Source organism: Bacillus rossius, chromosome 13, assembly GCF_032445375.1.
Source record: "Bacillus rossius redtenbacheri isolate Brsri chromosome 13, Brsri_v3, whole genome shotgun sequence".
In the NCBI taxonomy this organism is placed as follows: domain Eukaryota; kingdom Metazoa; phylum Arthropoda; class Insecta; order Phasmatodea; family Bacillidae; genus Bacillus; species Bacillus rossius.
In genome coordinates this window covers 41542363-41555926 of record NC_086340.1, presented here as the reverse complement: position 1 = coordinate 41555926, position 13564 = coordinate 41542363, and the positions used below count along the sequence as shown (strand labels likewise).

Sequence of the window (13564 nt, the reverse complement as noted above, 5' to 3'; positions counted from 1 at the left end):
CCGACCAGTCAACAGAACTGTTAGAGTCTGAACTGCACTCACCTTCTGAACATGATTCGCTACCAGATTCTTCAACATCGCCATCGATACTTACTATTTCACTATCACTGCAATTACTATCATCACTATCCATTTTAGGATGTAAGATCTGTCAAAACTTCAGTTTATATACATTCAGTTATAAAAAAATAAACTGTCAGTAAAAACATATATTTTAGTCACTTATAATAAATAAATAATCAAAGAAACACGTAATTATGATGATCTCAATTTGTACAATTATGGGTATTCACTTGCAATATGTAACTGAGCAGAAAACAAAATACAATTTGTCAAAAACGCGCACAATCGACACGCCGCAGAAGACAACACGCAATACATGAAAGAATAGCAGATAATACAAGCTGCACAATCTAGTGACTGTTTGCGGAAGCAAAACAAGCCAACCTCGCAGGCTCGGTAGGCAGTAAAATCTTAGTGGAGCATTGCGTAGCATTTATACAGTAAATATACGGGATTATTCGGGTTGGTAAATTTTCAACCAGAAAACCACTTAAAGACCGAGTTAACTCGGGATAATCAGGGAACGGGTTAATTAAGGATACATGTTGATTTATATTCTCAAGAAAGCCGGAGAACCAACTAACACAATCAACACCTGAACCAAAGTTACTTAGCTTTCGGAGTAGCAATGAATGATTTACTGTATCGAAAGCCTTGGCTAGATCGAAATAGCACGCATCAACCTGACCTCTGTTTGCGACTTCACTATTGATGGCATTTAGAAATGTAATAAGATTAGAAGAGGTTGAAATTCCAGGTATAAAACCGTGTTGAATACTAGATATTTACAGAGTTCAAAATTTAAGATTTTAAATATAATTTTTTTTCAAAAACTTTTGAAAAAAATCATTATACTTATGGCTGAAACAGCACAACTCCAGCCGGCCGGAGACCACATCATGGCAGAGTGTCTACGATGCGTCAGCCCAGCTCTGCCTGCTCCCAGTAACTCTAGCCCAAACACAACTGCCTTAGTTACAATTTCAAAGGAAAACATCACATCTAGCAGTACAACAATTTATCTGTCTGAAAAAAAAAAATACATATATATATATATACTATATATAATCTAGCAAAAACAAAGCTCAACTCGAAAAACACTGGGTGACAATTTTTCCCAACTTTTGTGAACTCACAAAGAACGGACCGGCCATGAATTGAACCACGAGTTCCACTGACACCACTTTCATGAGACCATGGTTAGGAGCAAGCACCGTCTCCTAAATACAATAATAATAAAATATACTACCTAACTTGAATATCTACATATAAAATTTCCATAAACAACTATTTGTTTGTCTTTCACAGTATAGTGATGCCTGTAACTATTCCTTAAATCTTCTTAATTTTCTTCCTAAAATGACTCAATAATTAATAACTCACAAATATTACCGAAATGACAAAATGGTGTTGTGTTCTGTCCGAAAATTACAAGTATATATTTTAGCAGGCAATGACTGCAGATGAAGTTTAGAACTTAAAAAGGGACTTCAGAATTTTCACTTACTTTGTTTTCAACACTGCGGCTTACACCATGTAAATATTTGTACCTACTTAAAAACTTTTAAATTTTTGCCGTAGCCTTATAAGACCTTTTTGACCCTTCTAGCTAAAAGTGTTGGTTTGAAGTATGGAACAGTCACACAAAAATTACAGATATTGTGATACATGGACAACATGTTTTGTTTAATTCTACCTTTCAACTGCTGTTATTTGATAACTGATCAGTTAAATGATTTTGCTGGGTGAATAAAAAAAAATGTGTCTGCAAACTGCATCTGGGGAAAACCCTACATACATTATAGAAAATATAAGTGTAGTAAATATTAAGAAGGTTTATTAATTGAGCTCTCTTTTCGAAACCTGTTTTTCCTAGTTCATAACAATAACAGCTGACTAATATGAATGACACCCAATCTTATTTATACCATGAATTTTACAAATTAAAATAATTAAAATGATGACATGAGATTGTATGTAAATGACAGTGTAAATGGTGTTTATTTCAACAGCCGTTTATTTGTGCATGTATTCCGCATTTCATTGCTGGTGATTCATCAGCAGGAATTTAATAATTCCTGAACTTCCAAAGTAAAATTACATATACAAAGCAGGTAATAAAATACAGCTTTTAGTTTTTATGGAAATTCCGGTCACAAAATTATTTTGTGCATGAAAAGTGGCAGTTAAAAATGGTCATCTCAAATTTTAATCAGCTATTTAATTTTCTTTTTCTGTTTGACCCTTACCTAACCAGACCTTTGAATATATATACTGTATAGAAGTCGCGAGTGGATAGGATTTACTCTACGTTTTTCAGGAGCGTATGATGAGCAGCTTGGGAACTTCACCGCTGCAGGGCGCTGCCGTAACGGCCTGTATCGTCTTAGTTGTTATTTACACATTAGAGCTCAGCACTGTCGCCCGCTGTCATTCCCCGCACCCCCCACCCATCATTCACTTCAGCTCAAGGTCGTTCAACGAGAGGGGGAAGGGGTGTTTGAAGAGTTCAACACTTGACCGCTAGGACCACCACAAGTCGATGCCCTAGAGATGGTGGCGATTGCGGCAGTGAAATAACCAACTACCTCAAACCGTATTAGAAATTTTAACCTGGGCTGGCGACTTCTATACAGTATATATATTCAAAGACCAGACCAAGGAAGGCAGTTGTTGCACAGCCGGAAACCCCTTCAAGTTAGGGCTAGCGAGTTTACACCCATTAATTTTTACCAGCTACAGTAATTATTGTTTAAAAATTAACATAGTATATTGTTACGAGCGCAGAAATGACTGCGACACACGCCAGGATCGGAGCTGGCTGGCGGCCCTGCACTGCCACTGACGTAAGGCACGCGTGCCCGGCCGGATTACAAGGGTCCTCGCTACCCCCTCCCCTCTCCGCACCCTGTGCGTCGTCCTGCCTCCGCGCTGTTATCTATCGCTGAGCGGCCTTGGGAATTCCGCGGGCCGCCGCAGCGAATTGACGCTGCTTTCCTGGACTGTTCGGGCGTCGGGTCGGCCCGGGATAACGCGACTCGTCACATCTGCGCTCCTCGGTTCTGGGAAGACGACCCACGACTACTTAAGCCGCGACGCCGGCCTCCGCGGCAGTTCCGAGCTGATTCCTAGCGAGGGGAAGTGCAACATCGACGAAGAAGGTGAGAGGACCCCCCCCCTCAAGAGTGAGTGACGCGGAGTTCGACTGGATCGAGAGAGTGCGACTGAGTGGCGCGAGACTGTGTGTGTGGACAGGCGCGAGGTAAGGGGTGAACCACTGTCTAGCCTAGCTCCAGTGAGGTGTGCGAACTGTTGAACTTGACTGACATTGAGTGACTTGAGAACAAACATTTTTAAGTGCCATTGCAATCAAACATTATTTTTAAGTACAATTATTTACTAGTAATGTAAATATTAGTAATCAATAAAACTGTAATATAACTTATTGGGCTATCCCTTACGAGCCCAGTTCTCCCCAGATTATAAATCATAACAATAGCTTTAAATTTAGTCAAGCAGAAAGATTGAAATTAGGTATGTAACAGTAAACTCATAAAACTACCATCTTTTTTTCACAAAATTCTTAATTTCTTACCCTTAGCAGTGAAAAGGGAGGTATTATTATATTAATAGTAAAAAAGTGTCACAATCTACTAAAGCGACAGGAAATATAAGAGTACTATCCAAAAAAAAACCTTAAAATAATTTTTTTCACTTTCTTTTATTTAAATTTCACCTTTAAAATATTTCTACTTGCACAATTTTTGTCTTTTTGACCATTATTAAACAATTCATATCATGATTTATGTTTACAGATGGTTACATACGTATAAAAAGTCAATAACTTTTTAAGAACCTAAAATTGCATAATTATATTTTAACACTAGCATGAAGTTCATAGCATGAAATAAACTTCAGTTATCTAACATATATTCTATAAATGATCACTTTTAGGACAAGATAAATGAATCAATATAAATTCTAGAAACCAATATTATTAAGATTTTTTGGGAAAATTTTGTTTTACTTAATATGGACGATATTTTAAAATTAAAATGTTTTACAACACAGACAACATCCAAACAATTAATTAAATACCAGAACCTGTTTAAATGCTTTCAATTTATGCAAGGGTATAAATATTGGCAAATAGGTTATAAAAATTATTATCAAACAAGAAAATTTTTTTTTAATATACAAAATGCCAACTTGCCAGATATTTGATTCTTGGTATGTATAAATATATATATACACACACATAAAGGTCTTCATCAACATGACAAAAATGGACCTTTATACACTTCTGTATTTGAAAACCAACTTAGATTAACATCTTCGATTCCAACGCCAATTTCCAACAGAATAGTTGACGTCTAACAGGTGTGCTCATCTCAATGGAATGCAAGGAATCACTTCCTTGCGATTCCTTGCACGCAGAGGGGACTAGGCACTTGATGTACATGCCGTTGTCACCCTTAACGCTCCCTTGTTCCCCAAATAAATATAGTAATATAATAATGTCTGATAGGCCGACCCTTGACATAAATTAATATATTCAATAAAATGTGAGGAATTTTTATGGTCAAAATTGAAGCGGGAAAAAAAACATAGGGAAAATTTTAAAATATATTATATTAAAAGTAAGGCTACTAATTTTGAATGTAGATTTCATGTGCCAATATATTATCTCCAACTTATAAAATTCCCAATATTTGCTCATATTTTAAATTCCATCCAAAATAAATCCATGGATTATTGTTTACAAATCATTTTATTATTTAAAAAAAAAATTGATTATGAATATGTTTAGTAATTCCTCTCAAACATGTTTATAATAAACACCCAATAAAGGTTCATGCCATTTATACTGGCCCATTAGGAATGAAATAATTTACATACAGTAGAGTCCCGCTAATCCAAAAATCCACCTAATCCAAACAGGCCTAGGACAAAAAAAAATTTTTTATAACATTTAAGAACTAGGAAAAGTAAAGAAAAACAAGTTTTTTCAAGTACTGTTGTACGTTTATTAATATTTACATAAGAAACTTATAATTTATCCATTTCACTGTTTAACTGAAAAGAGAAAAAAATAGGATTACGTACATAGTACTTAAATACAAATGCACGTATTGAAAATTTTTGTCCACTTTTCAACGCTCTCTTCCGCATTTTCGCAACCTGGTACAATTTTTTTCACTAGTTGAAGTTAAAACTTTTCTTTTGCCGGGGGAAAGACTGTTTGGACAAACTCTAAATCAGGTCAGAGATATTTCCATGATTTCTGTAAAGATTCCTTTTGTGTGTTCTCCCAAGCTTCTGCTACCCAGTAAATGACATCTCTGATGGTGATTTTCTTGAGTTTATGCAAGATTGTCAGTTCTTCATTCTCTTCAAGCAGGCTATGAAGAAGCATTTTTCTGTAATTCTGTTTCAAAGCCTGCAAAACTCCTTGGTCCATTGGCTGCAAAATTGAAGTGACGTTTGGTGGGAGAAAAATGGCTCTGATATCACCGCAAACAATTGCATTTCTTCAGGATGTGACGGAGCATTGTTTATGAGTAACAAAGCACTAGGAGGCAATCCATTTTCTTTGTTTAAGGCCTTTACTTTTGGCACAATTTGTTTTTCAAACCAGTCTTGGAACAACACACAATCCATCCAAGCTTTCTTTTGGTTTCTGTAAAATACAGGGAGAGTGTTCATGTTCATGTTTTTTAAAACAGCGTGGTTTTGCCGATTTGCCGATAACCATCAGTGGAAGCTTATTTGTGGCAGAAGCGTTGCAGCAGGCTAACACAGTTAGGCTTTGTTTATCCATTTTAAACCCTGGTGCAGATTGTTCCTCTTGTGATGCAAGACTTTTGGTAGGCAATGCTTTAAAGTTAAGTCCCGTCTCATCCCCGTTATAACTTGCTGTGGCGAGTAGGAAGATATTATATCTTTGAACTCCTCAAGGTTTTCAATAGCCGCTTCGTTGTTCGCTGACAGTTTCTCCACAGTTATTGTAAGCTGCCTGATTCCATGTCGTTTCTTCCATCGGTCTAAGAAACCTCAACTAGCAGTAAATGATGCGTCACCATCCATGAGCTTGTTCAATTGAAGCGCTTTTTCTTGAAACAGAGGGCCAGTGATAGGGATTCCTCTTTGTCTTTTTTGGGTAAACCATAAAAAAAGTGCTTCGTCCAATTTTTCGTATGAAGACACTGTCATTTTGCTACATTTTTCAATAATTTTATCACTTGTAGTACAAAACTGCTCAATTTTACCACTATTATTTTTACAATCGGAAATGGTTACTTTGCCGACACCGAATTCTTTCGATAACAGAGTGGCACTTTCACCTGTCAAGTCTTTTCAGTACTTCCAGTTTTTCTTTTAATGTACACGAGTTATGTTTACGCTTGTTTGTCACGATGACCATCAGCACTACACACTGCACACAAGGGCTCACAAAACACAGGGCAAGTGTGCAGTAGCAGGTGACACAGCAGTAGCATGTGGCACACTGACTGTCTGACTCATCATAGTTGGGAACGCAAGAGGAGAGGAATGCGTAAGACTATGCGGGAAGGAGGATGGGGGCTTTGTTTACTCTGGTTGAAGGTCAGTGCCCTTCCGCTAATACACACTCACGACCTAATGTTGTCACGTAATGTAGGCTGTTGTATTTGTTAAACTCGGAATATCTGAAATTGCAGTTAAAGCTATGTGAGTAATTAAAAATATTATATGATATTAAATATGTACGCTAAATAATAAAGGTGTATTTTTCGTCTGACCTTTCATACATATTTGACATATCAGACACTAAATACACCTCAAAAAGACAATATATGGCATTATATGACAAAATTCCGCCTAATCCGAATTTTCGCTAATCCGAACAGTGTTCGGTCCCAATTAGTTCGGATTAGTGGGATTCTACTGTACAAACTTATCTTACAATGCTAAAATATTTCATAAAAAAAAGAGGAGGCTGCTAATGAAAAGTAATACTTTAGAAACACGCTAACTCAGACTAAATGGAACAGGTCCATGTACGGATCGCTGAGAGTATGGATTAAACGTAATTTGCCTTAAAATGAAGGCAACCTGTTTTAGAAAAGAAAAACTATATAAAAAAAAAATACAGTATTTTCATAATTTTATTTCCATGCTGATCAGATATTTTAGGAAGTCTTCATGTTGTTCTTCCCAAAGGCTTTAATAACAAAGCTGAAATCCATATATTTGTACTAGAACTAAGTTGCTCAACATGTTGGCCAAGAGAGGAAACAATAGTGAATCTACTGATGTGACCTAGAGATAGAAATATTCTGTATACACAAAGTATTGTGTGAATTTTACCATATGTCTATTCAGTTGGTGAACAGAATGCCAATGTTCCAACATTTTTGATATTGTGAAGCCAATTACTCACCTGAAAATATATTAAATTTAATTTCATTCATAGCCTAATAACATTGGAATTTAATCAAGTCTTTGTAAAAAGGAATTTTGTTTCATAGTTAACCTTTTGCTGTATGAAATCTGTATATGTAACTTATTCCTTTGGATTTGATTATTTACGAATTGTGCAATGTAAGAATAAAACGAGAGAAGAATGTTTAGTTCTTGTTACAACATTTGGTCAGAATATGTTCGTTACTGAATCAGTTTGGGTGTCGATGAACTTAGTGTGTCATTTTGAAAAAATATTCTCCTCTTATGCGCCAGTACTGAAGTTAAAGTTAAAATTAATAGATATAAATAGTTTTACATACCTTAACTTTATTAAGAATTAAATAACTTTCCACAGGAATGCTCTCTTCGAAATTTATTGGCATCGACAGTGTTTTAAGTCTGGGTACGTGTAACTATGTAATTCTACAGTTCGAGGACTTTATAAGGCGCATGGTGACTTCTACCAAACTTCTGCAAACGAGAACCAACTGAAATCTATGGATGAATTTAAGTGCCGTCTAATAGTTTGCAGACTTTCTGTGACACATCGTAGTTTCTACTACAACAATACGCAAGCTGTAAAAGAACTACTGAATTATATGGGTGAACATTAGTGTTGTCGATTAGTTAGCAAAACTGTCTAGGACGCATCGTGAATTCTACCTGAACGGTTAGCAAATCAGTGAAGAGAACTACTGAAGCCATCAAGTCAACATCTCTTTACTGAAGACAATTGAAATATGTACGAAGGACGTTAATCTACGAAAACACATAAGTAATATATATTGTACTGGTGATGAGTGAACGTTTCATACAGGGTATGTACTAGATGATTGTATGTTTTAAAATAGTCCTTAGTTAATGTTAAATTTGATGACATTCAATTTTAACAGTTCGCTTACCAAGTTTTTATTATTCTCTATTGCGATACATTAACCATTTGGTCCTATTTCTTTGAAAATATTGAATAATTTACTATTTGCAATTATTTCTCTCAAATAAACACCTAGGGGATACCCAACAAACATGAGTTTTGTTTTGTATTAAAGCCCCTGCTCTACATTGCTAGCTAGTCCAAGGTCAACTTGATAAGAGTTAAAACTTAAATTGGACACACACCTGAGAGCGAGGCAGCCTCTTGTAGCTGCTCACTCGCCTGGAAGTCTTCGACGTCTATCTCTTCCTTCACCTTCACCCTGCTCTCGGCCGTCTCAGCGCCCGCCGTCCACTCTCCATCAGCCCCGTCTTCACTCTGCCACATGCGTCACATCTCACATTCATACCAACATACGTGAATGTGAATGTTGTGAAAAACAACTAAATAAGCTGAAACACATTTTGTGTCAATACTATCCATTCAATGTCAAACTACATTTCATAGTAAAGGGTCAGGCCACAATAAAGAGGGACATTGTTGAATATTTTAATATTTAATATTATATCAGGGAAAATATTAAAAACTCGTGTAGCAGGCTTTAAAATAATTATAGAAAACTTATATTAAGAGCTTAACCAAAAGGTTGGTGTGATAGGCATGATCAAAGTTAAAAAATCAAAAATTTTATGTCACGGAAGGACAACAGTTTTTTAGAATTTATTTAATTCCTATTTACTTTTAGTCAAATTTTCACCGTAGGTCTACGTTGCTTTGTATGAGTAAACTAGAAAAAAAAATTGTATGCATAGATAAATGTTACACGATTTTGTGACTCCTCCAAAAATTAAAATATCCTTCCATGACAATTTTAAGGCATTATTTTAAATAAAACACCAATAATTATCAAGGTATGAAATTGTAAGCTCACATTTTCCTAAGTGCAATTAAATTTTACCTAACTAACCATTAACATATTTTCTGACGTTTGTATTGAAAATTTAAAAAACATTTTACAAACTGTCACTGAAGGACATTTTTTGTCACGGAAGTAAAAGTTCAACCAAATTTCCCAACATAACCTGTTTCCTGTTCCCTCCAATTTTTTTCACATGATATTTTCCCTCCATTTTCATTACTAAATCTGAAGTTAGAATATGTGGTCTCAGAAGAAAATTTTTATAAAGCAAATTTGTTAAATGTGGTAAGTGTATTTCACTCTCATTTCAAATTTTAAAGATTATACTATTGATGTGAAAAAAACTAACAAATTAGTTCACCACGAGCATCTACAATCTTGTAACTTCATATATTTTAAAAATGAGGTTAGGATATGTGCTTGCAAATCTGTCTTATAATGTACAGTTCTAAATTCTTTAAACAATGGAGTACTGGCTTCAAATTCATTTTCTATAACTTTACAGGTGATGTATTATGTTTGTAGGTAAACAATGGGAAAGACAGGAGCTCAACGGATGCGGGAATGCAGAGAGAGGCAGAAGATACTTCCAGGAAAAGAAGAAGAAAAGAGGTGGAGATCGTGAAAGGAAAAAATTAAAGAGGGAAGCGCTAATAAAAAATGGAGGTATTTTTAAATTAAGAAAATATGAACGAGAAAGGAAAAGGGTTGCACGAATGAAAATAAAAAAACCAAACTGCACAGATACACTGCTTTCTCCAAGTGCCCTAGGTAAAGCGGCTGGTAGAGTGAAAAAGGCGTTACCTGATTCTCCAAAGAAAAGTGTTGAGGTTCTTAGAAAACTTAAGACTTTATCACCAATCAAATTGGGTAAATTTTTGAATGTAGCAGGGCTTAGCAATTATAAAAAAAGGAGTTCAAATGAAACGAATAAGTGATGCCCTTACAGATGAATGTGTGAGAACAGTAAAATAATTTTTTTGAAGGGATGATATAAGCTGGCAATGTGTAGGTCAGAAAGACTTTGTTACTGTCCAGACTGCAAATGGCAAAATGCGGAGTCAGGGGGTTTATTCTAAGTTCCCAGCGTTTTCTATCGGAACATTTCGATATCGATTCCGACGTATAGCTCTTTGGCCGATCGGCAACACACGGTTCCGAACGATCGTAATCGAAAGGTACTGAAATTGCTATTCTAAGCGCGGTATCGTTACGAGGCCTAACTATCTCGGCAAAGTTCGGGTTACGATTTCCTCCTCTACAATTTTTCTGGCAGCGAAGATGAGATTTGAAAACTGCAACATAACAACAAAAAACACTTCATATTTCTAACAAATTTATAAATAAAAACACAGAGTTTATAAGACAATATACTTTGCAGATGTTTCAATGTTGATAAAAGTATTTATAAAAATCTTAAGTAATTTTAAAAGTGCTCGAGCAAGCGAAAACATGTTTATTTCTTAAATTATTTTTACGGGATATTTGGTGTGAAATGTTTAGAGTTGTTTGCACGTGGTCGGTCATTGTATTATTGGAATAATGGCTGCTCTGCGATCTCGTGTGAGTGAGAGGCTAATTAAAATGTTGCTTTATTTTATGGAGGAGCACCCCGAATTCTTGCGGAGAAAATTTTCATCGAATTTCACGACTGCAACAAAATACACACGCTGAGTTATTGTTGAAACTTTTGATATCTGAAACAGGCGAATAATTTATGAATATGTATTTTGAAAGTTGGGTTATTTTTCAATTTACTTGCATAAAATCTTCGTTTTATATTGTTATTATAGAAAGAACGTATTTACATTCCCACTTAGTTATTATGTATCTGGAGCACTACTTACATTACGTAATTATTGTAACTTAAAGCGGTAACCATGGTAAGGACTCATCCGAAAGAAGGCAAAACTAAAAAAAAAACGGAATGCATTTCTTTTACTTACATACGTCATATCAAATCATTCTATAAAACGGCATTGTGATATGTATATGGTTAGAAGTAGCTTCCATATGAAGAAATACTTTCGTGATTATGGGGCGTATTCAAGTAGTTGGCCTAACAGTCACGAGATTTCAGGGATTGCGGAAGTGCGAGGCAGTAGCGCGCAGCGGCCGGTAGGACTAATACAACACTTTATCGGAATTAAGTTTCGCGTCCATTACCGTTTCCTGAGTAGTAACAGTAATTACTGAAGATATTTGTACATGTATTATGGATCAATATTTTATACATAATAAATGTACAAATATCTTCAGTAATTACTGTTACCACTCGGGAAACGGTAATGGACGCGAAACTTAATTCCTATTAAGTGTTGTAGTAGTCCTACTCGCCGCAACGCGCGCTACTGCCTCGCACTCCCGCAAGCCCTGCTGCCCTCTCGTGACTGTTAGGTCAACTACTTGAATAACACCCCAAAAACATACATAGTCAATGCTACTGGGAAAAAATTTCCTTTTACAAAATATTAAACACAATTGACACCTACGTAAAATATCGTAAATATAGATCACGCCCAAAAATGTACTATTTTCGACCATGTTTAACTATTTGTGTACACATAAATCGTGCATCCGCCATGATTTCAAATGGCTGCTAATTCCCGATCGGCAAAGGCTTTTCGACAGCAATTATATATTCAAAACATACCGATCGTTGGCTTCCGAGAATCGAAAGGTTCCGAGTTGATGAAAGTAACTTAGAATACCATATTGTAGAAAGCTTCCGATAATCGTGGAAATTACGATCGGGAACTCTTTTTCGAGAAACTTAGAATAAACCCCCAGAAACATCTATTGCTTGTAAACTTAAGTGAAGCATTCAGTGTTTTCAAAAAAGAATCCAGTGATGTTTTATTAGGGTACATCAAATCCAAATTGTTACACCCTGAACATGTAGTTCCTATGTCTCTTAAAGATCAGGACGTGTGTGTGTGTAGTTATCATGGAAATGCTGAACTACTTATAGGGTCATTGAAGAAGTACCTTCATGAAATCCCTAATTCTGTAAGCAATGTGCTTTCACAAACATTATGTGACACAAATAACGTTCATTGCGTAGACAGAGAATGCAACCATTGTGGAACTTCAAATTTAGACAATTATTTCGATGACACCAAGTTCAATAGAAATATCTCCTATTACAAGTGGAGAACAGAAAATGGCAGAGTTGCAAAGCAAGAAATACATGCAGACATTGAAGCAGTAAAATGTGAGCTTTACACACAGTTACAGTATCTTTCCAGGCACAGTTATAATGCTAAAAGACAACATAGTATAAAGGTTGGACTTGTAAACTTTATATAACAAGATGGAGGAACTAAATTAATGTGTCATATTTTAAAATTTCACTTCAGTGTACATGTCTTTATTTCTCTATGAACCATAAGTTAATAATTTTGTAGTTATATCTTTTTAATGTAAAACTTCTTTGCTCAAGGAATGAGATATTTTGTTTAACCAATAAGGATGGTATTTTCAAATTTCATGTTTAATATTATATGACTAAAAGTTTGTAAAACAATCTGATATTGGTCGAAGACGGTAGAAAAAAACTATTGCTAGAAAATAAAAGTTTGTTTGGAATTTTAAGTGAGAAAACGAATATGAGAATTGATATAGGAACCTTCGGAGAAGCAAGACGTGAAATTACATTACTGAAGAAATTGGAATTAAGACATTTTGAATACTTTGAAAAATAGCATGAAATAATAGAAGAAATTGATAATATTGATAATTTGGAAATATTTATTGACCTGAAGAGGAATTACGATTTATACGAAGATTATAAGAAACATTGAGGCGTTCCCAGGATGAAGAATATGAATCACAGCTACGAAGATTGGAAGAAATATTGAGGCGTTCCCAGGACGAAGAAAGAAATATACTGAATATTTGACAGTACGAGACCATCCAGAAACAACGAGAGGCGTTCCCAGGACGAAGACGAACAACGAGAGGCGTTCCCAGGACGAAGACTTGGAATCAACGAGAGGCGTTCCCAGGACGAAGACGAGGAATTGCTAAGAGGCGTTCCCAGGACGAAGTCGTAGAAAAGCGGAGAGGCGTTTCCAGGACGAAGACACGGAACAGCAGAGAGGCGTTTCAAGGATGAAGACGCGGAATATTCGTTGCTGAGTTCCCGTATAATGAAGACAGAAACCGTAATGCATAGTTCTATCACACTGAACTATTCCTACAGGTCGGTCATATATTTATAAAGGAATGTAACAAAACTTACTAGCTTTGCAAAAATAACA

The 13564-nt window shown here is 35.7% G+C and overlaps 1 protein-coding gene across 13 annotated transcripts in view; it reads right to left on the bottom strand.

The window, feature by feature from the left end:
• LOC134538484 (gastrula zinc finger protein XlCGF8.2DB-like) overlaps window positions 1–13564 on the bottom strand; it is an 85008-nt gene that overhangs the window by 52546 nt on the left and 18898 nt on the right. For 11 of the 13 annotated variants that reach the window (XM_063379853.1, XM_063379842.1, XM_063379850.1 and 8 more), the window contains exon 3: window positions 8629–8761. In XM_063379853.1, the coding sequence (XP_063235923.1) occupies window positions 8629–8761 (133 nt within the window). Of the gene's footprint in view, window positions 1–8628; window positions 8762–13564 lie in introns of those variants that run through there. The other 2 variants (XM_063379845.1, XM_063379847.1) reach the window with 1 other exon arrangement.